Source organism: Phyllostomus discolor, chromosome 13 (genome assembly GCF_004126475.2).
Source record: "Phyllostomus discolor isolate MPI-MPIP mPhyDis1 chromosome 13, mPhyDis1.pri.v3, whole genome shotgun sequence".
NCBI lineage: Eukaryota > Metazoa > Chordata > Mammalia > Chiroptera > Phyllostomidae > Phyllostomus > Phyllostomus discolor.
Window position 1 is genome coordinate 57,915,168 of NC_040915.2, and position 25,378 is coordinate 57,940,545.

Consider the following 25,378-nt stretch of genomic DNA (forward strand, 5'->3'; position numbering starts at 1 on the left):
TCTACATACCCAAAGCCTGAGGACAGAGTCTGGGTCCTGGAAAAACATGCTCGAGGGTGCCCTTTGCTGTTAGATCTACAGAGAGAAGTGTCCGGGCTTGGGCAGAGACCACTCTGCCTGTTCCCACAAGCTGAGGACCTGCTGTTGAAATCCCCTGCTGAAAGCCCAGCAAACACTCCTATTGACAGCTGCTTCTGGAGCCCTGGCAGTGCCCTCAGGGACCTTCCTCAGCCCAGAGCTGTTCCTGGCAGCCCACGGGCTCACCCCTCTGCACATTCATCCTTTTGCGACCACAGCACCACCACCCACTACCCGTTTCCAGCTCCAGCCGAGGGCTGCCTGGGCATTCATTTTAACCTCCTGCCTCGGAGAGAATGTGGAAGGGGAGAGGATCTGCCGCGACTAACTGCCCGTCGAGACGCCCACACCGCCACCTCTGCTGCAGCTCCAACCTTGGGTGGACTCTTGGTGATGACTGCAGTTACCAACCATTCGGCTTTTTGCCACCTCCCAGTGACAGCCAGGGCCACAGAGGTGTTGACAAGGTAACCAAAAGCTTCCCAACGTATGGAAGGAGTGTTCCTGACACCCCACAAAAACTCGGCAATGTGAAGTCCTTTTTTTTTTCTTTAAATTTATTTATGTAAGTCAAATGCAGAGCAATTTCCTGCACTTTTAGATGCAGGTGTCAGAATGAGGTATATAAAACATGTACACAGAGAAATGCTTTTATAGAAAAGTAGAAACCAGTAATAGTCTCTTCAGCATCACTTAACAGCAAGGGACCCCTGAGGCCTAGGTTCCCTCGCCCCTGCAAACAGCCTGCTAAAGAGAACAATCCCCACTAATCCCCCTCTCCACATGGGGCAATAGAAGGGCTTCGGGGAAGAAAACTCCGTGGACAGGGCATTGCTAAGGCCTCCGAGTGTGACATTAGGACTTGGAGGCCCTGCTGAGCTGCTGGCACAGTGCAGCACAGTGCCACGGGGAAATGTACTCCCCTCGGCCTTGCCTGTAACTTTATAATCTTGGGTGTCACTTCCCCCTCTGGGAGCCCGAAGATCCCTTCCAATGATTCTGACTGTTCTACAAGTTAGGGGTTGGGGCCCCAGCTCTAGTAGCCTTCACTGGAAGGCGCTGGCCTGGAAGCCACAGAGCAACCTGTACACTCAGGCCACTGCAGGGGCCTGAGCTGTGATTACCTGACTTCTGAGCTTAGTTTCCACATTAACCTCTCAAGAAGCAGCTCACAGGGCCCCACAGTATGATTCCCGTAGGTTAGCTGGCTGTTGTCTTATCCCTACAAAATGAAGAGAGGTCACTGTCCACCCTGGAGAGAGACTGGGGTACCCCAGGTCCACCTCACATCCTGTGGCCTAAGGCAGTCGCGGATCCTTCTCTCCCCTCTTCCTAAGTGGAATGTTCAGTGCAGTTCTTCCTTTCCTTTGGAGACAGGAAGCGTCTCTGGGCCCAGGCCCGGCCCATTCTTGTCAAGGCACATCGCTGCCAGACCAGCGAGCTGGAGCACACCCAGTAAACCCCAGCCTCGACCCCATTCTCAAACCACAGTTCTGACTTTTGTACAAATTCATTTCTGGTTCCCAGAGGTCAGTAGGGAGTTCCACCCCAAATATTTTTTAAACTAAAGATATATTTCTAGATGCTCCCTCTTGACCTGCTTGACCTGAAGGATGAATAACAGTGTGCGCCACATAAGCCCATAGAGAACAAACGGAAAGGTGGAGAATGAGGCCACCTTAGATAATGAAGCACAGAGGAGCCTGGGGGAGCTCCCTGTCCATCCCTGATTCAGTTCCGGGGCACAGGCAATGTCTGGAAGCCCTTGTCAGCAGCACTGCTATGGGGGCTGCTGCTGTCGCCATCCACAGGCAAAACCCTGCTCCAAGGGATGGAGAAAGAGCACTGGTGGGACCCTACCCATCTTCGTTCTCAGCCCATAGCACCACCTGCTTCTGTCTTAGGAGGTCCCCAAAACAAAACAAAACAAAAAAAAACCCGGAGAAGGGTTTTAACCACAACAAAAAGTGTAGCTCCTCCCAGCTGCAGGAGGGTAGGCCATTCTGTACCAGTCCCTGCATGGGCTCCTGCCCATTGTGGGGGTGCTCAGGCCCCAGGAGTGCCTGCCTGTCCCATAAGGGGGGCACTGCCCTCCTGAAGGTCGACTGGTGTCTCACTGGCGTGGACCACAATAGTCTTCTCATCCACGATCTCACAGGTGGTGTTGGTGAAGGCAGACAAGGGTAGGGTGATTCTCTGCATCTCTCTCTCACACATTTTCTGGTCATGCTGCTCTTTCAGGTCCTTCCCCCTGGCAAGAAAAGAGGGAGGCATTCAGGCTGTGCCTTCTGCATGACTTTGTTTATCAGATAGCATCTCAGAGAACGGGCAGGGTAGGAGCTGGCTGCGGTCACGGTGAATCAGTGGCTGATGACGCTCGATTTCTGTTCTGCCAGACTGCCTTACCCCAACAAGGACCTCCTCCACCTCTGGTGTTTTTCCTCTTCTGTAAAATGGGGGTAATAGTAATACGAACCTTACAGAGCTGCAGGGGGGCTCGAGGAAGAGAATACAGAAGAGATCTTAAAGCAAGGTACAGTTTCGTTCTTTCAGCCCAGGACTCCGAGAGACCCAGGGAGCTATCAGCGCTCACCCATGAAGTCCAGAAAACTCACCTAAGCACCCTGTCCTGAGACGGTCATCTTATTCTAAAGCCCCAGAAGGTGTGAGCCCCAGCTGGAAACATGGACTGTCCCCAACCCATGCACAAGGCAAAAAGGACTCTGAGGGCTGCTTAGGTCAGTGGGAAACAAGACAATGACCATCAGACCCCTTAGTTTTCACACACCTTTGAATTCTTATAGTGTTCAGTGACCCAGTTGGCATGGTCTTGCCCTATTTTTTTTTAAAGATTTTATTTATTTATTTTTAGAGAGGGGGTAAGGGAGGGAGAGGGAGAGAAACGTCAATGTGTTGTTGCCTCTCACACACCCCAAACTGGGAACCTGGCCTGCAACCCAGGCTTGGTTCCTGACTAGGAATCGAACCAGTGACCCTTTGGTTCATAGGCCGGTACTCAATCCACTGAGCCACACCAGTCAGGGCTGGTGTTGCCCTCTTTACTCACATGGAGTACTTCATTCTCAGCTGAACCCAAGGAATTAGGTCTCAGCGTTCATTTTATAGATGAAGAAATAGCCCAGAGAAGTTAAGGAACTCTCCAATCACATGGTGGGCTCAAACCAAAGTCTGTCAGACTCTGATACTCAGAGAGGTTAGGACCTGATCAGGGTCACCCCTGAAGAAACGGTGGGGCAGAGACTCAAACCCAATGTTATGGCTGCACATATAGGGCCCTTCCCACTGGACCAGGCTGCCCCCATTGCAGGCCAAAGGGTCTGGTGAGTGCCTAGAACACTGCACAACAGGACCAGCACCCAGGACCTAGGTCAGCACCCTCCAAAGCCAGCACCTAGACACACAGGCTCAGCTATCGGAAGAAATCTTCCTGGAAGGAGCCCCCTTCTGCCCAAAGAGCCCTTGCAACAGGCAGCTGATGGATGACTTGATACAACACAGGCCTGCTTCCTTCAAAACTCCTGGGGGAGATGGCTGAGATCTGACGGATTACACAGCCTCCGTGATGTGAGGTGCAGTGACAAGAGACTGGAGAAGGATCCTGAGAAAATGATGGGCTGGAAAGGAAGGAGTTTGAGCAGGTGCCTCAGAACTGTCTTCAACCAGTTCTCCAACGTTCTAGTACCAGCTCGGCAAACAGCCTCGCTGAGCCTTGGCTCCCTCGTCTGTGAAAGGAGGATTATATCTATCTCAAAATAAGATGATGAAAGTGAAAGCATTTTGAAAACAGTGGAACTGCTGAAAATTCATAGAAGGCCCTAGCTGGTGTGGCTCAGTTGGCTGGGCGTCATCCGGCAAACCGACAGGTCACGAGTTCGATGCCCCGTCAGGATGCGTGCCTGGGCTCCGGGTCTGGTCCCCAGTCAGGGCGTGTGCAAGGGACAACCAATCGATGCTTCTCTCCCTCTCTTCCTCCCCCTCCCCCTGGAATCAATAAAATAAAATAAAAATTTTTTCACTCAGAAGGTTATTATTGATTTGCCCTGGATATGACTTGATTCACCAACCAATGTTATCTTAATCTGATTTCCCAAGGAAACTCTCCTACTGACGAGCCAAGGCAAGTATTGTTTATGAGACCTCAGCAGCTCCCCTCCTCTCTGGGCATTCATTGCATCATCTGTGTAACGAGGAGATGGACTTGGGTTCCCTCCAGGCCCCTAACATTCTGTGACATCTCTCACATGACACATGCCCTGATTCCCTAGTCCGCACTGTGAGGTCACAGAAGGCACAGCATGCACACCTTTAGGGGGTAAAAAAGATTTCCCATTAATGGGGGCAGAGCAGGGTTGGAGAGTGGCCAAGGGTAAAGGAAGCAGGTGCTGGGACTCACCTGGATTATAGCCTTATCCATCTAGAAGCCTCAGAACACACCCAATTCCAAGTACCCCTGTTAACAATGTCTGTGAGTCCTGGAGATGCAGTGGCTGCCCCCAGCTCACCTGATGGTCTGAGACAGGCCACCAGGTCTGCTGCGCTGGCCACCAGGCAGCTCCGTCCTTTCTCACTTTCCTTTGGTGGGGGTGGGGGTTGGGGGGAGGCAGCCAGGCTGTTGTCTCGCAGCCAAGAGACAACAAAAGGCTTATTCACTGGCTCAGCTCCTCTCCTAAGGGGGTAGAGTGGTGTTGACTTACAGTTTTTCCCTTGCCTTTTTTTTTTTTAAATCAGAAAACAAGCGCTCCCTCCAGAGCTAGCTAGCACAGGCACTACACTTGGGGGAGGAACAGGAAGCTGCAGACTGGCCTTGTGGCCTAGACGACCGGCACAAAGACCTGCCACGCTAAACCCTCACCCACCCCCATCTGCCACCCTTCTTCCCGAGAGGAAGCTTGGTGCCTGCTTGCCCAGCTCTTCCCAGCCAGGGGAAAGCTCCATCCCATTAGCGTCCTGGCCTTTTGGCAGAGTTCAAGGCTTGCAGTAATTCTATCCCTGACTGCTCCAGGGCCCGGTTCAGGAGCTGTGCTGCCCAGAGAGAGCAGATGTGGATGAAGATATTCTTTGGGAAGTGGGCAGGGCCGGTGGAGGTACCTCAGACCCCCTGTGGGCAACACGGGTTTCTTCAACTTATTCCATAACTCTGAGCCACCGCTGTCTCCCTGGTCAGAAGCAGCACTGTCCTACACTGCTGCTCAGGCAAAGTTCCTCAAGGCAGCCAAGGTTACTAACGCCAACTGTGTGCCCAAACTACACTGTGTCATTTCATCTTCACAACAAACCCGCATGCTGTCTGCTAGGGCTTCTCTTTCAGAGATGGGAAAGCAGGGGCAGAGAGGTCAAATTACTTATTCAAGCAAATAGCAGAGCGGAGATTTGAACCTGGTAGTGCCTGCAGCCACCAGCAGGTAATAGACGTTCTAGGAAATATTAGAGCTGGGAGAATCATCATAGCTAACTCCTGCCCCTACACCATTTTAAAGAAGCAGAAACTCTGACAAAACCAGAGAAGGTAAATGACTTGTCCAGTGTCACACCCAGATCGGCAGCAGTTCCCGAACTAGACCTGGGTTCTTTTGACTTCTAAACCCCACTGTTTTATGTTGAATGTTTCTCTTTTTCCTACTGTCCTTTGCAATTCAGGGCAAATTTGCACGAAACTACTGGGTCTCTCTGGACTTTCAAGAAACACTGATAATCCTTAGACACACCTTATTAGCCGTGTAGCTGGGACCTTGCATTTAACTCCTCTAAGTCTCAGCTCCTCGCTGTAAAATCATTCGTGTAAAAGTGATCCTTCTAGTGCGGTCATGAGGCTCGGACAAGATTGTCAGAGGAGAGCATTCAGTATAGCCTTACTTACTAAGAAACGTGTAAATGTCGGCTGCTACTGCAACTGTTTAACCTGGCTGGTGCTCTACTGTCTACATTTACTCATAATAATCTTGCGTGAGTGGGCATGGGGTTGCTGTGGTGTGTGTGGAGGAGGAATATATCCCCTTTTAACAGGCAAGAAACTGAGGTACAGAGTATCAGAACTCACACTCAACAGCTCTTTCCAGGGCATTCTATTCTCTAATGGTGGGGGACAGCTTGCCCAGCCCGCATACGGTTTCCTGTTCTACGGTCTGTACTCGAGTACTTTTGTGAGCAGAGAAGTAGTCAGGTGGTTAGCGATGAGGAGTCTCGTGATGTGGTTCCCACCCTGTACAGGAAGGTAAATTCAGGCAGGGCAGTCTCATGACAGCCTGCAGAGCAAATCTAGCAGAGAGGCCTGACTTCCTCACTGGCAGGAGAACTGAGCTCTGAATGAAGGTTTAGCCAATTCGAGCACCTGGAGGCCTGGAAACTGTCACAAGGTTACAGGAGAGTCCACTGCTACCTGGTGGCTAAGGAAGGAGGGCTCGACTCAGCCAATGTGGTTTGGTTCTGATTCTGAATTGTAGGCCAGGGCCACAGCATTTCATCTAACTCTCTGAAATGAATGAGCAGCCGTCCCTGGACCTGCCACGTCCACCAGCTCACTGGGGGCAAAAACCTGGGACTGGGACTCGGGAGACCCTCTCAGGTCAAATGTGCTTCCTGAGTCACAGAAAAACAGAGAAGGAAGAGAGCTTGCCTTGGAGGGTGCTAGGATAGTACCCACATTTTACAGACAAGAAAAACAACTATCGTTTATGGTCACTGAACTAAGCAGCCACATGCCCTAGCTACAGGGATGCTGTGGAGTGGGAAAGAGAGGCATCTCGCCCAACGTCGAGAGATAGCTAGGTAGTGGCACAGCGAAGGCTTGGCCTCACCAAGTGCTAGGAGGGTGACCTCAGGCAAGGTGTATAGGTGTATATCCTCTCTTGCCTCAGTTTCCTAATCTGTAAACTGGGAATAACAACAGCATTTGCCTCAGAAAGGTGATTGTGAGACATGAGTTAAAGTATGCAAACTGCTCGACACAATGTCTGCCATAAGGTAAATGTTCCCTACTGCTGCTATTGTTTTTTTTGGTTGTTGTTGTTATTATTATTAACACCAAACACTTCCCGTTTTCCCCTATAAAATGAGGAGGTTGACTGTATCACCTCTAAGGACACTTTAGACTTGTTTCATGCTGGGTGATCCACTGGAGCTATGGGCTCAGACATGGCCCTTGACACTGGAAAATGCAGGCCACCATGTCACTTCCCTTACAGAAAGCCTTCTCAGACCATGGAGAGGAAAATCACACTTAGGGCTGGAAATCAAATCCCCTGATTTTGCCCAAGAAAGGCAAATGATTTCCCCAAAGTCAGACAGTCCTATAAAAAGTTAATGCAACTCTGGCTTATCATCACATGCCTGTCACTGAGCTCGATAGCTTTTTCTTCTTTTTTTTTTTAAATGAATTTGCTTGTAAAGGTGGAATTCTATTTTTTATTTTTTTAAAGATTTTATTTATTTATTTTTAGAGAGGGAAGGGAGGGAGAAAGAGAGAGAGAAACATCAATGTGCGGTTGCTGGGGGCCATGGCCTGCAACCCAGGAATGTGCCCTGACTGGGAATCGAACCTGTGATGCTTTGGTTTGCAGCCCGCGCTCAATCCACTGAGCTACACCAGCCAGGGCAGCTTTTTCCACATGGTATCTCAGGGGCCCTCTCAAAATAAGCATCCCTTCTCCTGCTGTCCCAGCCACAAGTTCCGTCCCTGTGAGCCTCCTTGGCTTTCTGAAATGTGGCGAGGAGCAGTAAATAGGCTCTTTGTCCTACAACTCTCTTTTTTTTCTCCTTCCTAAAGGACAGACTTATGGCTCAGGAAATTCAAACCCCAAGCAAAAGTGGTGTGTGGGTTTCTCTTCCTGTAGCAGAACTTCCTAACTCCCTGAAAAAGTTCAATCTCTGGGTCCCCACAATGAGTTTCTGGACTGATTTCTGCAGTGTCACCCATTTCCATACCAGACACACTGGATGAGACACATGGGGAATTTGGTGTCAAAAAAAGCTGGGTTTGAACCCAGGTCCTGCCACTCCCAGAGTTGTGACTTTGAGTGAGTCACGTGACCTCTCTGACAAAGGTTTCCTTATCTGTAAAACGGGGAACAAGAACCCCTACCTCACAAGGCTTTGGGGTGAGGCATAAAGACACCAGGAGAGGGTCTGCCCTAGGTCACTGGGTAAAACTAGAACCAAGTCTCTCCTTAAACTGGCTTCCCTCATTCAACACCTCGCTTTCTTTGTGGGGAAGAATGCCACAAAGGAATCTGACTCGACTTTGCGTACCTTTCTCCCCTCCTCGGAGGGAGCCCAGAAGAGAAGCTACTGACCTTTTGTAGGTGTATCCGAAGACGATGCCGGCTCCGACGCCGATGATGATCACCATCATGGTAATGCCCAGCACGTAGCCTGCCGAGGACAGGACACAAGGCCCCGTTAGCCTCACCCCAGACAATCAGCAAATATCTCCTCATGAATCCAGTAAGGGCAGGGTAGAGCAGTCATACCCAGGGTTCCCAGGTCCTTTTTCTCCTTGGAGTTCACCCGAACTCGCTGGCTGATTCCAATCACTGGCTGCACGGCTGCCGCCTCACTCCCGGCAGGCAGGGCATTGGCAGGAGCAAACACCTGCACCTCGTCTCCACTTGGCACTTCAGGTGTCTCCTCAGCTTCTGTCCTGGAGGTTGACAGGTCCTGGGAAATAGTCTCTGGAGGTGAAGTGGGAAACAGCTCTCATCAGAGAGTGGCCTGAGTGAATTCCACAGTTGAACTTGTCCTTAGTGTTGGGGGAAGTGAGGAGGATCCACCTTAGATCCACCCACATCCACTGAAATCAAGCCCTACCCTAGGGGCAAAACCAGGCCAGAGAGTGCCACCCCACAGCCTGGACACGGCAAATGTGAGGGGAAGGCGGTAAGAAAAGGCCTCTCCTGCCTCCCCATCTTCATCTGCTCAAATCCTTGCTATCTTCCAAGGTTCAACTCAGTTGCCATCTTCTCCAGGTGTCAATCACGATTCCTCTGGGCAGCTGACTTTACCGAGCCCACGCTTTGTGCCAATCGCTATGTTATATGATTACATATTCCACTGAATCCGAGAAAAACTATCTTGCTGCCTCTGGACCAACAAGGCTGCACTCGAGAATCTAACTTGGACTCAAATCTGAACCCTGCTATTGCCTTAGTAAGTCACTTAACTTTTCTGAGGCTCAGATGCCTCAAACAGCTTATACATGGGGCATTGTAACGCTGTCCGACCGGGACTCGGGTCCCCGCGGCTCCACTCCCGAAGGCCACGCTGCGGATTGCTCAGGATCGGGAGCTCGCAGCCTAGGGGTTGGGCCTCGCCTCTTTCAGTTGTTTACAAGGCGCTGGAGGAGGATGAGCTCACTCTGGGCAGCGGCGGCCAATGGGCTTGGGATCCCGCGGCCCGGAGACAGTCCTGGCCAATCGGACGGCAGGGCATGGGGCGGGGCCGGCCGGGGTCGTGCAGCCGCACGTGCGCGGTAACTGTAACCGCCGTTCCCAGCCAGCCCTGGTCCCGGGGCCCCGGGGATCCCGGGTGGATACCTGGGCAGCTCAGGTCTTCGCAGCGCCGCTTCTCCGGGGCGCCCGCCTCGCCGCTCACGTAGCACCAGGGTCCGTGCGGGTCCTGGTCCGGGTTCCGGCAGTAGCTGTGGTTGCCGGCGCCTGGCGGGGAGAGAAGGCGCCATGGGCGGGGGCCGGGACTGCGGCCGCTGCCCGCCCCCGGCCCTGAGGGGACACTCACCCGACTCGGGGGCAGAGGCCAGGGGACTGTGCGCATCCAGCCAATTAAGGCAGCGGAGGCCCGGCGCGGGGGCGGGCTGGTCCGCTCGATACAGGTGGCCGTTGTCCCAGAAGCAGCCTGTGAGAAAGAAGAGCCCCCCAAACACTGATGGGCGAGCAGGGGAGCCCGGGCCACCCGATCTAGGGGGAGACCCTGGACCCTGCTGGGCTTCCCTGACTCGCGTGGAAAACCCTGCCGGTGCCTGAAACACAGCTGTATTTATTTATTTATTTATCTATCTATCTATCTTATCTATTTATTTATTTAGTTTTATTTTTAAGCCGGAAAGCACTGCACAGGTGCTAAGGGTTGCAGCCCTGGAATTTGTGGCCCTCATGCAGGGGAGTACGGAGAGGGCTTGGTTGTTTTGGTTCGATGGGCTCAGGCCTGAATTCACACCCCTAGGTTGTGATTCCATGTCACATAAACTCTGGGGTTCCCCTCTCCGCAGACAGGAAACATACTTCATAGGGAACATACCTTCCTGAGAGAATTCTACAAAAGCCTTTACTCGGTCAGGCAAAAGAGAGCCTCAAACGGTGGGAACCTGCGTCATCTGCTGCCTAGATGTTAACTCTAAACTCCCACTCCCCTCTGCAGAAGAGCCATAGGAGAGGCTGCGGAAGGAGGGCTGTGTCTGGCCGCATCGTGCAAAGCCTAGAAAAGGACAGGACTTAGGGAGTAGGAGAGATGAATCCCCAAGTTCCATCCACTCCTGAGCCACAGGCAAGGAAAAGGAAACAGAAAGTGGCTACTAGCCTTTGTTCTTAATGGCAAAGATGGAGCTGCAAGCCCCTGGCAGGGAAAAAAAGAAGGAAAAGAAAACAAAACAAAACAAAACAAAAAACACAAAAACCCTTACAGGGGACAACAGAAACCAGCTAAAAGCCTCCTTTCCTGTCATCTTCCTGTGTAGCCTGGCCATGCTGGGGGAATAGGAGCTTTACCCTCTCTGCTTCATTAAGTTGCTGCAGAAAGGAAAGATTGTAATCTTACCTCCAGATCCATAGGTTTTAGCTAGGAGCATGTTGCTGACGAGGAGTGTTTGCACCCAAGCCGGCAGCATCCTCACCGCCTTCATCTTGCAGGTGATTGACCAACCGGGGTCCCCTTGGCGGCAGCTCTGCGGGAGGGTCCCAGCCTTGCAGTCGGACCTGCCCTTGTTATGTATGCTCTTCTGGTAAACAGCCTCTCTTTAGAACTGGGAGCTTCTCAGCTGGCTTTTGCAGCGAGGTGTTTTTTTCGGCTGAAAGGGCGCCCCCTGGCTCCTAAGCTTCCAATGCCATGTAAGATCACTAACCCCGAGCCAAGAGTGCAACTCGGCCACGTGAAGAGGCAGAGAAATTCAGCTCGTGCTTAGCAGCTCGTCAGTTTGAGACCTGTACTGACTGCCTCCCCAGGGCTTTCATCTCTTCTGGTTTTATTTGTGTGAGTACAGGAAGAAGAATTCTGTCAGAGGCATCACTGGGGGGAGGGAGGTTTGGAATTGCAGTCACTAAGGCAGAACAATTTAGGGAGGACATGCTAGCTACAACAACGGAGAGGAACCCTGGACCACAGAGGGGGCACAGATAACAGGATCCAAGTGGAAGTAACTCTTTATACCCCTCCTTGAAAAGGAAAATGGCTTTTGTGGGTTACACATGTTTATATGAACACTGTGGTGTTGTTTTTTTAAACAGTGTATTTTTGCCAGGCTCAGATCATCACATTCCTTGGTTATATTTAGAGTCTGGGACTTCCTATATGGTAGGAATACAGAAGGGGTCTCTTTAGTTGAAAACACATGTTATGCAAATACTGGGATATTTGCACAACTATATTTAATCATCTTTCCTTTCTATCAGCTCTGAATTCATGTAGAGGAAGTTAAGTTCAATGTTTGCTGCACACCCCCACCCCGTGGGAAATCCATTTGCAGCGATTTATATCCATCATTAAACCTCACCACATCCATATGACTTCGGCGTTTAGGAGTTAGGCAGAGGGCCCTCTTCCTGTTTGGCTGATGGTTCGTGTTCCCAGGCAGCCTCAGTGAACTGAGAGAGAGAGAGCAGAGTGATTCGCCAAGACTACCTTGTGACTCAGGCAATTCTGAAAATAGAAATGAGAGGCTGATTCCGTCTGAGGGCTTTCATCTCACAAGCAGTCATTTAGAGAGTGGGAAAACACTTTTTTAAAACATTCTGAAAGTTTTATCAAGGAAGGCAGCTAGTGTCCATCCAACGAATCTGAAGTGCATTTGAATTCACTGCAGCCAGGTTTCAGACACTGAAAGGACAGAGAGGCACATTCAGTTTACTCTTAAGATAAGTCTGCTGACAGTGTTTGGTTCCCTCGGTCCTTTTAATAAGCTATGTTGCTTTGTTGTTGCAATCACTCTCCTGTCTCAGGTGTCTGGTGCTCTGACTCCTGACTCAGTCTGTACTAGGAATCGCACACAGAGTCTGTCAATTTACCCTTTCTCAACCATATACACAGATAGCCTAAAATTTTAGAATTTAACAATTCTAACAATATTCAGGGGTCTTTTTAAACACTATTAAGTTTACAAATGTGGAGAGAGCCTACCACATGCTAGAGTTAGTTCTAGATACTGAGAATATGTCAGTGAACACAATATTTAAAATACCCTCATGCAACTGATATTCTGGTTTGGGAAAGAACTGGTAAATATATAACGTGTCAGGTGGTCTTTAAGTGCTATGATGAAAAGGGAAACGTAGTAAGGGAGAAAGTAATGGGGTGGTATTTCACTTGCTGAAGGAATCTTACCCTCTTCTCTGGGAACCAGTAGGACATTTCAATAGACAAAGGCCGAGGAGGAGGGGTTTCTTTGCACAATTTTCCTTGCAGGTCCTAAAGACTCCGACAGCACTGCAAAAGATATGCGATGTTATTTTGTTTCATTACCTTAAATATATGGGCTTCAGAAAATGACAATGCATGTTTTGAGTTCAGAGTAGTGGGTTGTTCTTTTGAACTGATCCCTCAGCACCTAATGCACTGCCCTTGTATGCAGTGAGTACTCACTGATCATCTGGCAAAATGCTCCACCTTAGACTGTGAGGACCTAGTCTGCTAGATTGCAATCCTTTTTTCTCTGAGTACGTTAGAGACAGGCTGTACACAGGCCAGCACTTGCACCGCTTTCAGATTACCCACCACAGCCATGTAGGGGTGCTGGTATTTCTTCGTCAGAAACCCAAAGCTTCTTTACCTATTGCTATCATTTAATTTTTCTATTTAAGAAACTGCTGTCTTCTCTAACCCACACGCCTGGATATGGAGCAAAACCACGTTTTGTGGTGTGTGTCTTATCAGGAGCTGCGTTGCCTAGAAAAGATAGAAGCTAAAGGAGATTTTTTTTTTTTTTTGGTCAGTTTAATCATCTCTGCTTTTTCTCTCCTGTCAGTGTGATTTGATTTTTTTCAAGAACGATGAACTTGTCCCTTGGTCCTTCATAGGCATATGCTAACAGGTTCGGTACCTTCTTTCCTCAGGGGAATCGGATTTAGGTCAGAGATGTGGCTGTCACCATCACTGATAATGTTTTGTTTTTTCCTCATGATTCGGGTTTGAACTTCGGTTCATACATTGGTACAGCATGGCCACGTTTTATCGCCTACGGCTACTCCAAACTTCCGATTTCTTCTAAAAATATTACTACAACGATAATATCATTAGTCAAATAGTGATTTGGGGTGTTTTATCTTCCTGAAGACAACGCCGTGAAGTATAATACTCATTTTGCTAACTATTTCAGGGATGTTTGACTATTGGTTTCAAATTAACCAGTGCTAATCCAGAGATAAAGCCGTACTGTTAACTCAGGAAATAGCCTCCGGAGCATTTCCCAAGAAGGATGGACAGTTCATTTTGATAACATATTTTAGCGGAAGAGTTCTAATAAGGAAGCTATAAAGCTGTTAAAAGGCTTAAGAATCCTTTTTGTCAGCAAAAGAGGGCCATGGTGTCGGTAAAAATCTTCGGAGTGAGAGCTGATGAGTTGGTTCCGGCTCTTCCTTTCACAGCATGTGCTGTACAAGTAGCCACTGAGCTTTTGCCGAAAGACATCTCGGTGCCTAATTGCAAACTGAGCAGGGGATGATTTTATTAGGGAGCGTATTAAGGAAATAATATTGCAGTCAAAATATCTAAACCCAAGGCCATTTCTTTGAAAGTATGGCCTTCAGCGAATTAGGTTCTTTCCATTTTGGTACCTAGTTGAGTGTTCAAGAAAGGTTTGACATAAAGGGGAAGGGCAGAGCTCTGCCTAAGGAGAAAGAGCGTAATAAGTCTGCGGAGAGCAGTGGTTTTTTAAGGGTAAGCGGCAAAACACAGGTTACTTTCAGAAACGGACATTCCGCACTGGGGAACTGAGGTGCCACAAAAGCAGAGAACTTGAGAACATCACATCACGGGTTTTGTGGGAAAAAAAGGGAAGCGGAAATTTCTGAATGAGAGTGGATTTCGACTGTAGCCATCTTTAGAAAACGTGGCTTTCCACATTGAGGAAAATACAAGCCTCAGTGTCGCAGGGAGAACATGAGATTACAAACTTAATTACTTCGTAAAACTAGGCTGTCGGTATTTTAAGGTAGATTAACCCAGTAAGCTACAACTGTGCCTCTTTTGGAAGGGATTCCAATACTCTCCAAACTTAGCAAACTGGATCTGCAGCTTTGAAAATTCATCAATAACCCAGTATGAGCTTTAGCCCTGACATTTAAAGCGAGAGAAGCAGTATGTTAAGTAAGTAAGAGTGTAGGCTTTGGAAAGGCTTGGATTCCAGTCTCAGCCCTACCAAGTGATCTTAGGTCAGTTACTTAGCATCCGTAAGTCTAAGTTTCCATAGCCCATTATTACAGTGGCTAAGAATAGAGGCACCACCCTGACTGGTGTGGCTCAATGGGTTGGGCACTTTCCTGCAAACCGAAAGGTTGCCAGTTTGACTCCCCATCGGGATACAGCCTGCGTTGCCAGGGACAGGTCTCCTGCTGGGGGCATGCAAGGGGCAACCAATTGTTTCTTCAGCACAGGGCACATTGATGTTCCTCTCTCTCCCTCTCTTTCTCCCTTCCTTCCCCACGCTCTAAAAATAAATAAAATCTTTTAAAAATAGAGTACAGGCACCAATGTCAGGATTCAAATCCCAAATCTGTCACTTACTAGTGATGTTATTTTAGGGAAGCTGTTAAACTCTATGACTCAGCTTCCTCATAGGGAGGGAGAGATGAAAACACTCCGTACAGTATTGCATAGTCACATTCACCGAGTCCTGAATAGACGGAGCTGTGTCAGTTTTGGGGTTAGTAACCTCTAACTTAGAAGCACTGGGTATATTTGCTATCTTCGAAAAATTTATAATCTGGTTATGCAACTCAGGATTACACTTAATAAAGTAAAGGAAATGTAGTTTTTGTGTGTAGATATGAAAGATTGTAATACAGACAAAGGATTAATCCAATTATTATTTATTAAATGTCTGCTGTTCACCAGGAAGGCCCTAAACTGAGGATGGAGGATACAACAGTGAACCCTGCAAGGTCCTTGCTCTTGAGAAGCTACAATCTGTGAAAGAGCAGATACTAGCAGAGAGGCCAAACAACAGACCGAAATCAATGCTATAGTAGAGATTAGTACTGGGGGCTGTGGGAGCTCACAGGGAGGGTATATGGCCTAGTTTTAGGAGGTCAGAAAAGGCTTATCAGAAAAAGTAAACTATGGAGGGTCAAGGAGTTAGTATTCTTGGCAGGTGAGACAATGAGCAGAAGCCTGGAAGTGTGTAGGCTGCTCCTGTGGTTAGTGAGTGTTCGGGGTGGTGATTAAAGCGAGGCCACACAACAAAGAGGTAAATAAGCACTCACTGACCAGGTTATGGAGGTTCTCCAGTATGGACGTTACCCTGAAGACAGTGAGAAGCCAGTAAAGAGTTTTAAGCAAGAGAATGACAAGAATCACTTACATTTTAGTGAGGTCACACAGGCCACAGTGTGGAAGATCAGAGAAAGCTAAAACAGAAAGCCAGGAGGCTTTTGTATGATCTAAGTAAAAGAGAAGAGAGGGCCTGGACCCAAAACTGAGGCCATCTGGGTTTTAATCCTGCCACTTAATAGCTTTGTGACTCGATGCAGATTACAGTACTTAATCACCCTATGTCTCTGCTTGAATTGGAGATGATGATGATAAACTTTACCTTAGAGGCTTGTTGTGAGGGTTAAAGCACCTAGAACACACCTGCCTGGCACAGAGGCGTGCCAGGCACACAGTAAGTGCTCCATAAATGTAGGCAATGAGGCTGAAGAGAGGCAATCTAGGAAGAATAAGCAAGACTCTGTGAGTGAGGGGATGTCAGGAGCAAACAGGAGAAGCTAAGGAAGTTGGTTTCTGGTTTGGGAACTTAGGAAACGGAGGTGCCATTCACAGAGATAAGAACAAGAGGAAAAGCAGGTTCAGGGAAGGCTGAGAAAATGTAGCCAAAGACGAATGGATTGCTACCAGGAGAGCATGGTGTTCGAGAAGCTAAGGTGGGGAGAGTATTTCAGGAAGGAGGAAGTGGTCTGCACTGCCACCAGGAACGTCCAATGTGAGAAGAGCTAGAACGAATCCATTGGTTTTAGCCACAAGAAGGCCATTGGTGACTGTCAGGAAGGTGTTTGGTGGTGGTGTTGGGGGGTGGGGTTAGCTAAATACATGGATTATAGAAGGAAAAGGAGATGATGAAGGGAGACTGAGAGCAGACAGCTTCAAGAAGTTCAGCTGAGAAGGACTGGAAGTGGCTGGAGGGATCATGAGCAAGGCTGACATTGGACCCAATTAAGTGATTTGGCCTACTGGTGGGGTGGATTTCTGAGTGGTTGTGTATCCTTCCTAATAGCCAGGGAGGTTAAGAAGTGGAGCTGATTTAGGGACAAGTAGTGGCCTTGCCTTACTGGTTTTGAATTTGACATAAGGGCAAGGTGTGCATGTAGAAATGCCCAGCAAACAGTTTGATATAGAGCTAATGGTGGTGGGCCAACTGGACAGAAAATCAAAGACTCAGGTGAGTGCAGATAACTTGAGGAGGTACTAGAATAAAGGCAGGCTGGCAAGAAGGCACAAGGGAACTTTGGATGCAGCTTTAGCATTTATGAGCCCAATGAGAGTATGTGAACTCCACGAAGCAGGATGCTGGTAGCGTGAGAAATGGGTCTCAAAGCAGAGGTAAGAAGAAACCAGGCCTCAAATACAGATTCCATAGCTTAACAAGAGTATTTGCAACAAACAGGGGAGTTCAGAAATAGAGCCCAGGAGTTCTAAGCAAATGGTTACTTAGCCTTTCTGAACCTGTCTACTTTCCCTATTAGAGACTGCTTTTCTTCCATCATCTCAGTTCCCACTCACCATCTATCTCTCCCATTCTGCACCGTCGTGCTGATTACTCTCTTCAAAACTGTATTCATCCATCTTTTCTTATGGTTTGCTTTATCCCATCTCCTCTTAAGAAATACACTTTAAAGAATCTGTATGTCAGGGCCTTCCTGGTGTGGCTCACTTGGTTGCACATCATCCCACAAAGCTAAAAGGTCACTGGTTCACCACTGGTTTGGGTCCCAGTCAGGGCACATGCCTCCTTTGCGGGTTCAGTCCTGGGCTGGGGCATATATGAGAGGCAGCTGGTCAGTGTTTCTCTCCCTCTCTTTCTCCCTTCCTTCCCCTCTCTTTAATAAATAAATAAATAAATAAATAAAGTTAAGAATCTGTATGTCAGGAAATACTAATACATGTTTTTTAAGATTTTACTTATTTATTTTTAGAGTGAGGGGAATGAAGGGAGGAAGAGGAGGAGAGAAACATCAATGTGCAGTTGCCTCTCATGTGCAGCCTACTGGGCTGAGGGGACCTGGCCCACAACCCAGGCATATGCCCTAACTGGGAATCGAACCAGTGATCCTTTGGTTCACAGGCCCATGCACAATCTATTGAATTACACCAGCCAGGGCAGGAAACACTAATATATTTTATAATATGTATTCTTCAGTCTCTTATGGTCAAATGGAGAGAGAAGAAAAAAAGAATTCCAAACCAGATCACAGATTGTGGCTGGAAGGAAATGCAAGGACAAGAGAAATCAACGTCATCATGAGGCCCAGCCCTAAGATCTGATTGCCCTTCCCACCCTCTGGAAGCCCAGAAGCGAGCAGTGTTATGGGTGGTGTCATAAATAGACTCAGACTGGCCCCAGCGTGGCCAGACCCTCAGTGCAATAATAGAAAATTAAGTGCCAGCTCCAAACACTCAGCGTGTTCTGTGCATTCCCCAGTGATATTTTCTACCTGGAGCTTTCTTCCACATTTACTTTAATGGCTCAGTTGGAAGTCAGCCATCACTGCTAAGTGTTCTTGAGTTTTTATGCAATAGTGGCAGCAGCTTCCTGATCATCCTGACGTTACAAGTAAGAGATCTTGCCCTGTTGCAGCCAGGCTGATGCTGCCCAGGCGGTGGTGGAGTACTTCCGCTTTCTAGGATCCTGTCCTCCCCCACACTGAGCGGCCTAACCTTTTGTCACCTTCCAGAGCCATCAGATTTATGAGAAAGCCTCCCATTCCTAGAGTGGTAGTGTGCTTTTGTTCTGAGTCTCTGATCTCTTGGAGATAGTGGGGAAATCTCCAATAAATATGAAACTGTTAATATATGTAAGACATTTAGAAGAAGAGTGCCTCACACTTGTTAAGAACTCCTGCTATCATTATGAATATTGCAGTAACTGCCACCATCTAGGGTCAGAAGCTAGAGCCCAGCTAAACCTTTGGTTTTGCTCTTATGCTGGTTACGCAGATCCAAATTATCTGGAAATAGCTTCTTTTTTTTAAGATTTTATTTATTTATTTTTAGAGAGGGAATGGAGGGGGAAGGAGAGAGAGAGAGAGAAACATCAATGTGCGGTTGCTGGGGGTCATGGCCGGCAACCCAGGCGTGTACCCTGACTGGGAATTGAACCTGCAACACTTTGGTTTGCAGCCCGAGTTCAACCCACTGAGCTACGCCAGCCAGGGCTGGAAATAGCTTTTATAGTATTTGGTTTCCTCTCAGTTTTGTGACCAGTGTCAGCTCAAAGAATCTTAAGAAGGTTACAGTGTTGTCCCTTGAGTATTTTTGCTTGTTAGAGCTTTACCATCTCCTCCCTGGATTCCTAAGAGACGCTAGTCCTGACTCGACAGTGGGGTGGATAATCCAGCAACCCCCTCACAGACATGGGTGGGTGCCTGTCGCCACTTGTTTATCTTCTGTGGAGGAATGTTTATTGCCGTCCTTATTTCTTAATTGGGTTGTTTGTCTTTATTGTTGTTGAGTTGCAAGTTTCTTATCTATTCTGTATACTAGATTTTTATCGACATATGAGTTATTTTTTCCCAATCTGTGGGTTGTATTTTCACTTTCTTGATAGTCCTTTGGTGCACAAAAGTTTTTCATTTTGACGAAGTCTAACTTACCTGTTTTTTTCTTTGGTTGCTTGTACCTTTGGTGTCATATTTTGCACATGTGTATCGGCTGTCCCGGCGCTGTTTGTTGGAGGGCCATCCTTTGCCCACGGAATGCTCTTACCCTTGTGGAAAAATCAATGAACTATAGATGTATGAATTTATTTCTGGACTGTCCGTTCTATTCCATTGATAGCTGTGTTCGTCCTAATACTAGTACTGTAGTGTTTTGATCACTGCAGCTTTGTGAATGCTCTACTTTTCTTACTCCTAATGGATTTCTGATTTGTAGTACATTTGCATAATATCATCAGTATTTTGTTCCCTTTTCACTTTTCACTTTTTTCCGGAGCAGGTATTTCCATGTGGGCTATTTATATAATCAATACCCGTATCATTTAGAATCATTACAAAGCATTTGCTTTATTGCCTTACTGTGCTATGGGTGGTTTTGTCAAGCTCTTGTTTGACCCCGTTTGCTGGGTTGGTTTTTACTGCTCTACACAGCCTTGTTTGTACTGTTTCTCCTGAACCCAGACTCAGGAGTAGCTGTCAGTTGCCACCCCTGGATGCCAGGGAGTGATGGCTGCTGTTTTTAGTTCTTCCTGACCAGAACTTGAACTACTCCCATCTGCCTCAGCTCAGACCCCATACTTCCTGCCAGGTGTGGACTGAACCTCTGAGGCCTGCCAAGGAAACCTCCTTCTTGACTCAGAACTTCCCTGAGGTCAAGAGTGGTACCAGCCTTCGAACCTGCTGTGTGCCTTTTTGTAAATTATTGCCCCAGAGAGGCCATGTGGCTGAGGAGACACACGAGAAAGAACCTGTCTTTTGAACTTCTCTCATGCATTTTCGAGTGTCGTTTGCATATGTAGTGCGTCCCTGTCTTTAGAAAGGGGGAACTTCCAGAGATCATGGCACTTGTTCAAGGCTGCCCAGTGACCTCACAGTGCTTCTGGGAACAGAATTCATTCATCCTCCACTCCTGTGGATTCTCTTCTCATCAGCATTACTGAACACTCCTTCCCTGCTAGGCAGTGGAAGATAGAGCTGACATCTCAGTATTTTTCCCAAGGGAGGTTTTGAGTTTCATTTTACCTGTTCTTGTGAATAACACAGATAGGGAGCCCCAGCAAAATAACTCACATACACTGTGCCACTCCTTTTTTTTTTAAAGGTTTTATTTATTCATCTCTAGAGAGAGGGGAAGGGAAGGAGAAAGAGAGGGAGAAAAACATCGATGTGTGAGAGAAACATCAATTGGTTGCCTCCAGCACACCCCCAGCTGGGGACCTGGCCCCAGGAATTGAACCGGTGAACTTTTTGGTTCACAGGCTAGCACTCGACCCACTGAACCACACTAGCCAGGGCCGCTGTGCCACTCTTTGAAGGACCAAGATCATAGGCTCTGGCAACAGATCTGAGAGAAGAGGGGACGGGAGAGAAACTGTTCACAGCTTCAGTGTATTCTGAACTCTAGGAATTTGGGATGAGCGGAGATGTTCAGTTTTCTCCCATAACAAATAAGGTCTTTTCTGTCGTGGTTATTGACCGAGTCGTTGATTATGTATAAGCTTTTCCTACGGGAATTTTCAAATGTAGGCAAAAGTACAGAGAATGATATAATGAATTACCAGGTGCCCGTCACCCAGGTCGTGGGGTCATCAACATGTGGCCACCCTTGTTCCATCTTTCCCCCCAGGCACTCCCTCTCCCCTTTGGATTGGTGGGAACCAAGATCAGTATATTGACCAAGCTTTCAGTTTCGGTTTCGGGTTTTTATTGACCCAGCTTTCTGGTTGCACTAGAAAGTGTTCACTGTTTCTGAGAGACTCGGGTGTGTGCTCCCGCTTAGGGTGCTTCCAGCGGTTTTACTGAGCTCAGCGTGCGCTCTCTGGCAGGTTTTCGCATTGGTGAAAATCATAGGAATTTTCTGGCCTCAAACTCTTTTCTTTTGTCTCTCCCACTCCCAGAGTCCCGTGAAGCTGTCACACACCTTCATTTTGACCCAAGTGCTTGGACCTCCGCTCATCAGTTCTCCCAGTTCATCAGTTCTAGTGTCTGGATTAGGTTAGGGACTTAAACAGTATTCTTTATATGCAGTGCCTAGCCTGGCACGTGTTAGGTGCTTAGTAGATAGTTGTTTGTGCCTGAGTGGATGAATTCTGTTCGGCTGTCCATTCGCCGGAACCTCACAATCGGCTGTGTATTTTCAATGGGGAGAAAGTTATCTGAGTCTTTTGAGAGGTACTAGTAGCTTTTATGCTTGACCCTCCTGTCTCGCTGAAGAATCCGAACTTTGCTGGCTCCCCCTGCTGGTCCCTCCTGGGCAGTTGCATATAGGTGCATCTGGAGACCAAGGGTTGGGGCCAGAGCCAAGCTCTGCCTAGGGAAAATAGAAGGTTGTGGAATGCCCCAGCCAGTTCAGGCAGGTCTGAGGGGGACGGGGGACGAGAGCAGCTTGTTGGGTGAGGACAGTTCTGGGAAGTGCAGCTTTCTGTGTGAGGGGCAGGGTACAAGGTGGCCCACGGCCAACACCAGTCAGGGGAGCAGGGTGAGGGCCTGCAGCACCGGAAGACCATGAGTGTCGTGACCACGTGGGCCCGAAACGAGCTAGTCATTTTGTGAGGTTCAGCTTCTGTACTGACAATAGAGACGGGTTTCTTCTCCCCTTCAGACAAAGCTGCCTGGGGTCAAGCATAGTCCCCATGCGGATACCACCGTGGCTACAGAGTTTTAATCTGGCCGCCTGTGAAAGCTGAGGCAAGGAGGGTGGTGAAGGTAGATGGGAGTGTCCCCAGAGTTTGTGTACAGGGTCCCACCTCCCTCCTTTGAAGGCCAGTAGCGACTCTGCGGAACCCTGGGTGAATGTCCTGCTGGGGCCTCGTCCCTCCACCCTCTGTAAATGCAGCAAATTCCTTGCACTTACCCCTCAGGTCACATTTCTAGTTGTTTATACGTATTTGTCTTTTCCACAACACAACTTTCCAGGAAATAGGCTGTGGCATAACGAACGTTGCCGGGCTCCAGCCAGCTGCAGGCATCTGGTGAAGGAGGGTTAAAGATGGTAAGACACCAGGGGCATACCCTTCTCTCAGACCCTGTACCCCAAGTGCCGGTGTACTTCCACTCACAGTTGAACATGGGAAATAGGCTCGTGTTCCCTTTCAGGACATAGAGGTAAGCATGTGACTTTCCCCAGGACACAAGGTGGGAGCCCACTCCAGGAGAACCCTAGGGTGTGAAAATTGCCATTGGACTTGAGCAGGTGTAACTATGAAACGGTCATTACAAAGAAATGTTTGGAAGGAATTCGTTTCTGTACTGGGTGTTGGATGTAATGTGGCAGTGGGCAGAGTCTGCATTCTAATGGGGGAAGGCAGACCATAAACAGATACATATACAATGCGTCAGGGGTGCTAAGTGCTAAGAAGGAAGAAAGGCAGGGAAGAGGCGTAGGGCAAGAGTGCGTTGTTTTAGATTCGGTGCCAGGGAGCACACGTCTGTCAAGGTGAAGGAGCGAGTCCTGTGACTGTCTGGAGAAAGGGTGTTCCAGGCAGGGGGACTCGGGCGTGCACAGGCCCTGAGGCAGGAGCAGGCTTGGCTTCTGAGAGTGACAGGGAGGAGACCCACGGGGCTGGAGCTGAGTGAGTGAGGGGGAGAGTGGTAGGAGCAAGGTCAGAGAGGGAGCCGGGGGCCAGGGCTTCCCATTTGCTTTGAGTGAGATGGAAAGTCATTGGAGAGTTTGGAGCCAAAGGTAACACGGGCCAGTTTACGTCTGAGAAGTCTTACTCAGGCTGCAGTGACCACAGGGAGGCAGGGATGGAGAAGGGGGATCAGTTGGAGGACAGTTTCTAGACAGAGGTGACGTGGCTTGGATGGGGTAGACGCAGTTTAAAAGAACAGCCTGCAGGGTCAGTTCGTGGACTGAATGTTGGGTCTGAAGGGAAATTCACCAGTTCTGTTTCTACTTTTAAGTGAAATACCTATTTGATCTCCGAGTGGAGATACCCACTTCAAATAATAATAGACATTTCAAATAATAGGCTCCTCAAAAGAGTACGTAGCCCTGGCTGGTGTGGCTCAGTGGACTGAGTACCGGGCCCGCGAACCAAAAAGTTAGGGCGCATGCCTGGGTTGCAGGCCAGGTCCCCAGTGTGGGGCACACGAGAGTCAACCACACACTGATGTTTCTCTCCCCCTCCTTTTCCTTCCCTTCCCCTCTGCCTAAAAATAAATAAAATCTTTTTAAAAAGTATAGCCAATAAAGTTTACATAGTGCTTTACAGTTGACAGTGTTCCGACATAAGGAAGTTTGCTTTCTTTCCATTGTACAGATAAGGAAGGTGGAATTCGGAAAGGTTTGCACAAGAGAGCCAGTTTTTAAGTGCTGCCAAAGGGAGGAAGAGGTCTGGAAGAGTAGCAGCCAATCAACGGAGAAACAGCTGCTTCCCCTAGGCTGTCAGGTAGGAAGACCGGCACCTCCCCAGCCCTTTCCCAGCCCAGCCGCCAAGGGGAGGAACGGTAAGAGGAAGTGGAGGAGGACGGGCCTTTGTTGTTCCTTCGCCCACTCTCTGCCCGCACCTCGGCGGCTGCGGCCAGGTTTAGCTTCCCTGGGACGGGCCGGGGCCAGAGCCAGAGCTTGGAAGGTAAGCTTGAAATGAACATTTTAAAAAAGGAATGTTTTTATTTGTGTAAACATTGAAAACAAATCTTAAATACCAGAAGGAGACTAGTCTAATTCCCGAAAGTAGCTGAGAGTCTGTGGCATCCATCATTAAGCATCACAGTAAGACAAAGGGGGTTGACCAGGTGTCGCCGAGGTCAGCTGTTGAGAGCCATCAAAAAGCCCCACGTGTGCAGGGGGTGAGATGCCCCCCAACCTGCTGCAGCTGCACTTCCTTCCCGTCAGTTTCCCGTGCATCTTTTTAAGCACCGTTTAGATCTCGCCGCCTTGATGATTTTATTTTTTTCACAGCTTGTTATTTTCTCACAACCACTTTTAATATAAACATTTCCCCCAGTGGTATTAAACTTTTTTTGGTAATCATCATTTTTAAATGGCTTTCTGTGAACCACATTTTACAATTACCTTTGAGTGTCAAGCTTTTAAAGATAACTTTGTTAGATAGCTTCCTTCAAGAAGAATGAAATGACTGGTTTGAAGGATATTAGCATTTTTAGACTCTTGATAAATTATGACAAATTATTTTCTTAAAAAGTTCTGCAGCCCTAACTGGGTAGCTCAGTTGGTCAGAGCGTCGTCCCAATATACAGGGGTCGTAGGTTTAATTCCCAGTCAGGGCACGTGTACGAATTAACCAATAAATGCATAAATAAGTGGAACAACAAATCAATATTTTTCTCTCTCTCTCTCTCTCTCTCCCCCTCCTCTCTCTAAAAATCAATAAATTAAAAAATTTTTTTAAAGTTCTGCCATCATGACAACCATGCAGGCAGCAGACACGGGCACCACCAGAGCCAGCGGCCAGGACAGCCAGGATGGCTTCGGCAGCCCCCGCGGCGGCAGCGCAGGCGCGGCGGCCGCTGCAGCCAGAGGAGCCACCGCACTCGTGACCGGAAGGCCGGACAATAGACCACATGTGTTCACCCTCAGTGTGCCTTTCCCGTCCGCCTTGGAGGCAGACATCGCCTGTGGGTCCCTGGCCCCTGATGCCGAACCCCACCGAGACGCGGTTCGGAAGGAGCTCTCAGTGAGCGGCAGCGTCCTCGCGGTCCGCTGGAGAGCGGAAGATTCTCGCCTCCTCCGAATTTCCATCATCAGCTTCCTTGACCAGCTCTCTCTGGTGATGCAGACCATGCATCGCTTTGGGCCCCCCCTTTCCCGCTAAACCTGGGCTGGGAAAAGGGGCCTGAGGCCCAGCCTCGCGCGCGGTGCTGGGCAGTGGCTCCTTCCCGCAGCAGGGATTCATCCCTGCAGTAGTTGCCGCTTTATGCTGGGCCCCAGTCTTTTGCCTGTACTGGCCCTGGGGCGTTTGTGGTCCACTTGTTGTGTTTAGTAAATAAATGGTTGGTAGTAGTATTGTAAT

General features: G+C 48.6%; 2 protein-coding genes across 4 annotated transcripts; one reads left to right on the forward strand and one right to left on the reverse strand.

Moving 5' to 3' along the window:
- Positions 1–628: 628 nt before the first annotated feature.
- On the reverse strand, positions 629–11,293 carry PIK3IP1 (phosphoinositide-3-kinase interacting protein 1). 2 transcript variants are annotated; one of them, XM_028528678.2, is made up of 6 exons: positions 10,861–11,293; positions 9,826–9,942; positions 9,627–9,746; positions 8,565–8,765; positions 8,388–8,466; positions 629–2,329 (listed from the first exon to the last, which is right to left on the reverse strand). In XM_028528678.2, the coding sequence occupies exons 1-6, from the start codon at positions 10,943–10,945 to the stop codon at positions 2,125–2,127; spliced, it is 807 nt and encodes a 268-aa protein (XP_028384479.1). In that variant the 5' UTR covers positions 10,946–11,293; the 3' UTR covers positions 629–2,124. The 2 variants fall into 2 exon arrangements, with proteins under 2 accessions (XP_028384479.1, XP_028384478.1); XM_028528677.2 differs by having other exon boundaries at positions 635–2,329; positions 9,627–9,942; positions 10,861–11,107.
- LOC114509416 (EKC/KEOPS complex subunit LAGE3-like) lies at positions 10,911–25,378 on the forward strand. 2 transcript variants are annotated; one of them, XM_036014052.1, is made up of 3 exons: positions 10,911–11,044; positions 23,666–23,977; positions 24,760–25,378. In XM_036014052.1, exon 3 carries the CDS (start codon positions 24,770–24,772, stop codon positions 25,178–25,180), a length of 411 nt encoding a protein of 136 aa, XP_035869945.1. In that variant the 5' UTR covers positions 10,911–11,044; positions 23,666–23,977; positions 24,760–24,769; the 3' UTR covers positions 25,181–25,378. The 2 variants fall into 2 exon arrangements, with proteins under 2 accessions (XP_035869945.1, XP_035869946.1); XM_036014053.1 differs by lacking the exon at positions 10,911–11,044 and adding an exon at positions 11,160–11,292 and having other exon boundaries at positions 23,666–23,794.

What these genes read in the sequence shown, in the direction of transcription:
- PIK3IP1 (XM_028528677.2), bottom strand. An exon ending in CGAAGACCTGAGCTGCCCAG is followed by an intron (nt 8,766 to 9,626) that starts GTATCCACCCGG and finishes CTTCACCTCCAG; the next exon opens with AGACTATTTCCCAGGACCTG. An exon ending in AAAGGACCTGGGAACCCTGG is followed by an intron (nt 8,467 to 8,564) that starts GTATGACTGCTC and finishes TGTCCTCGGCAG; the next exon opens with GCTACGTGCTGGGCATTACC.
- LOC114509416 (XM_036014052.1), top strand. Translation starts at nt 24,770, where the DNA reads ATGACAACCATGCAGGCAGCAGACACGGGCACCACCAGAGCCAGCGGC.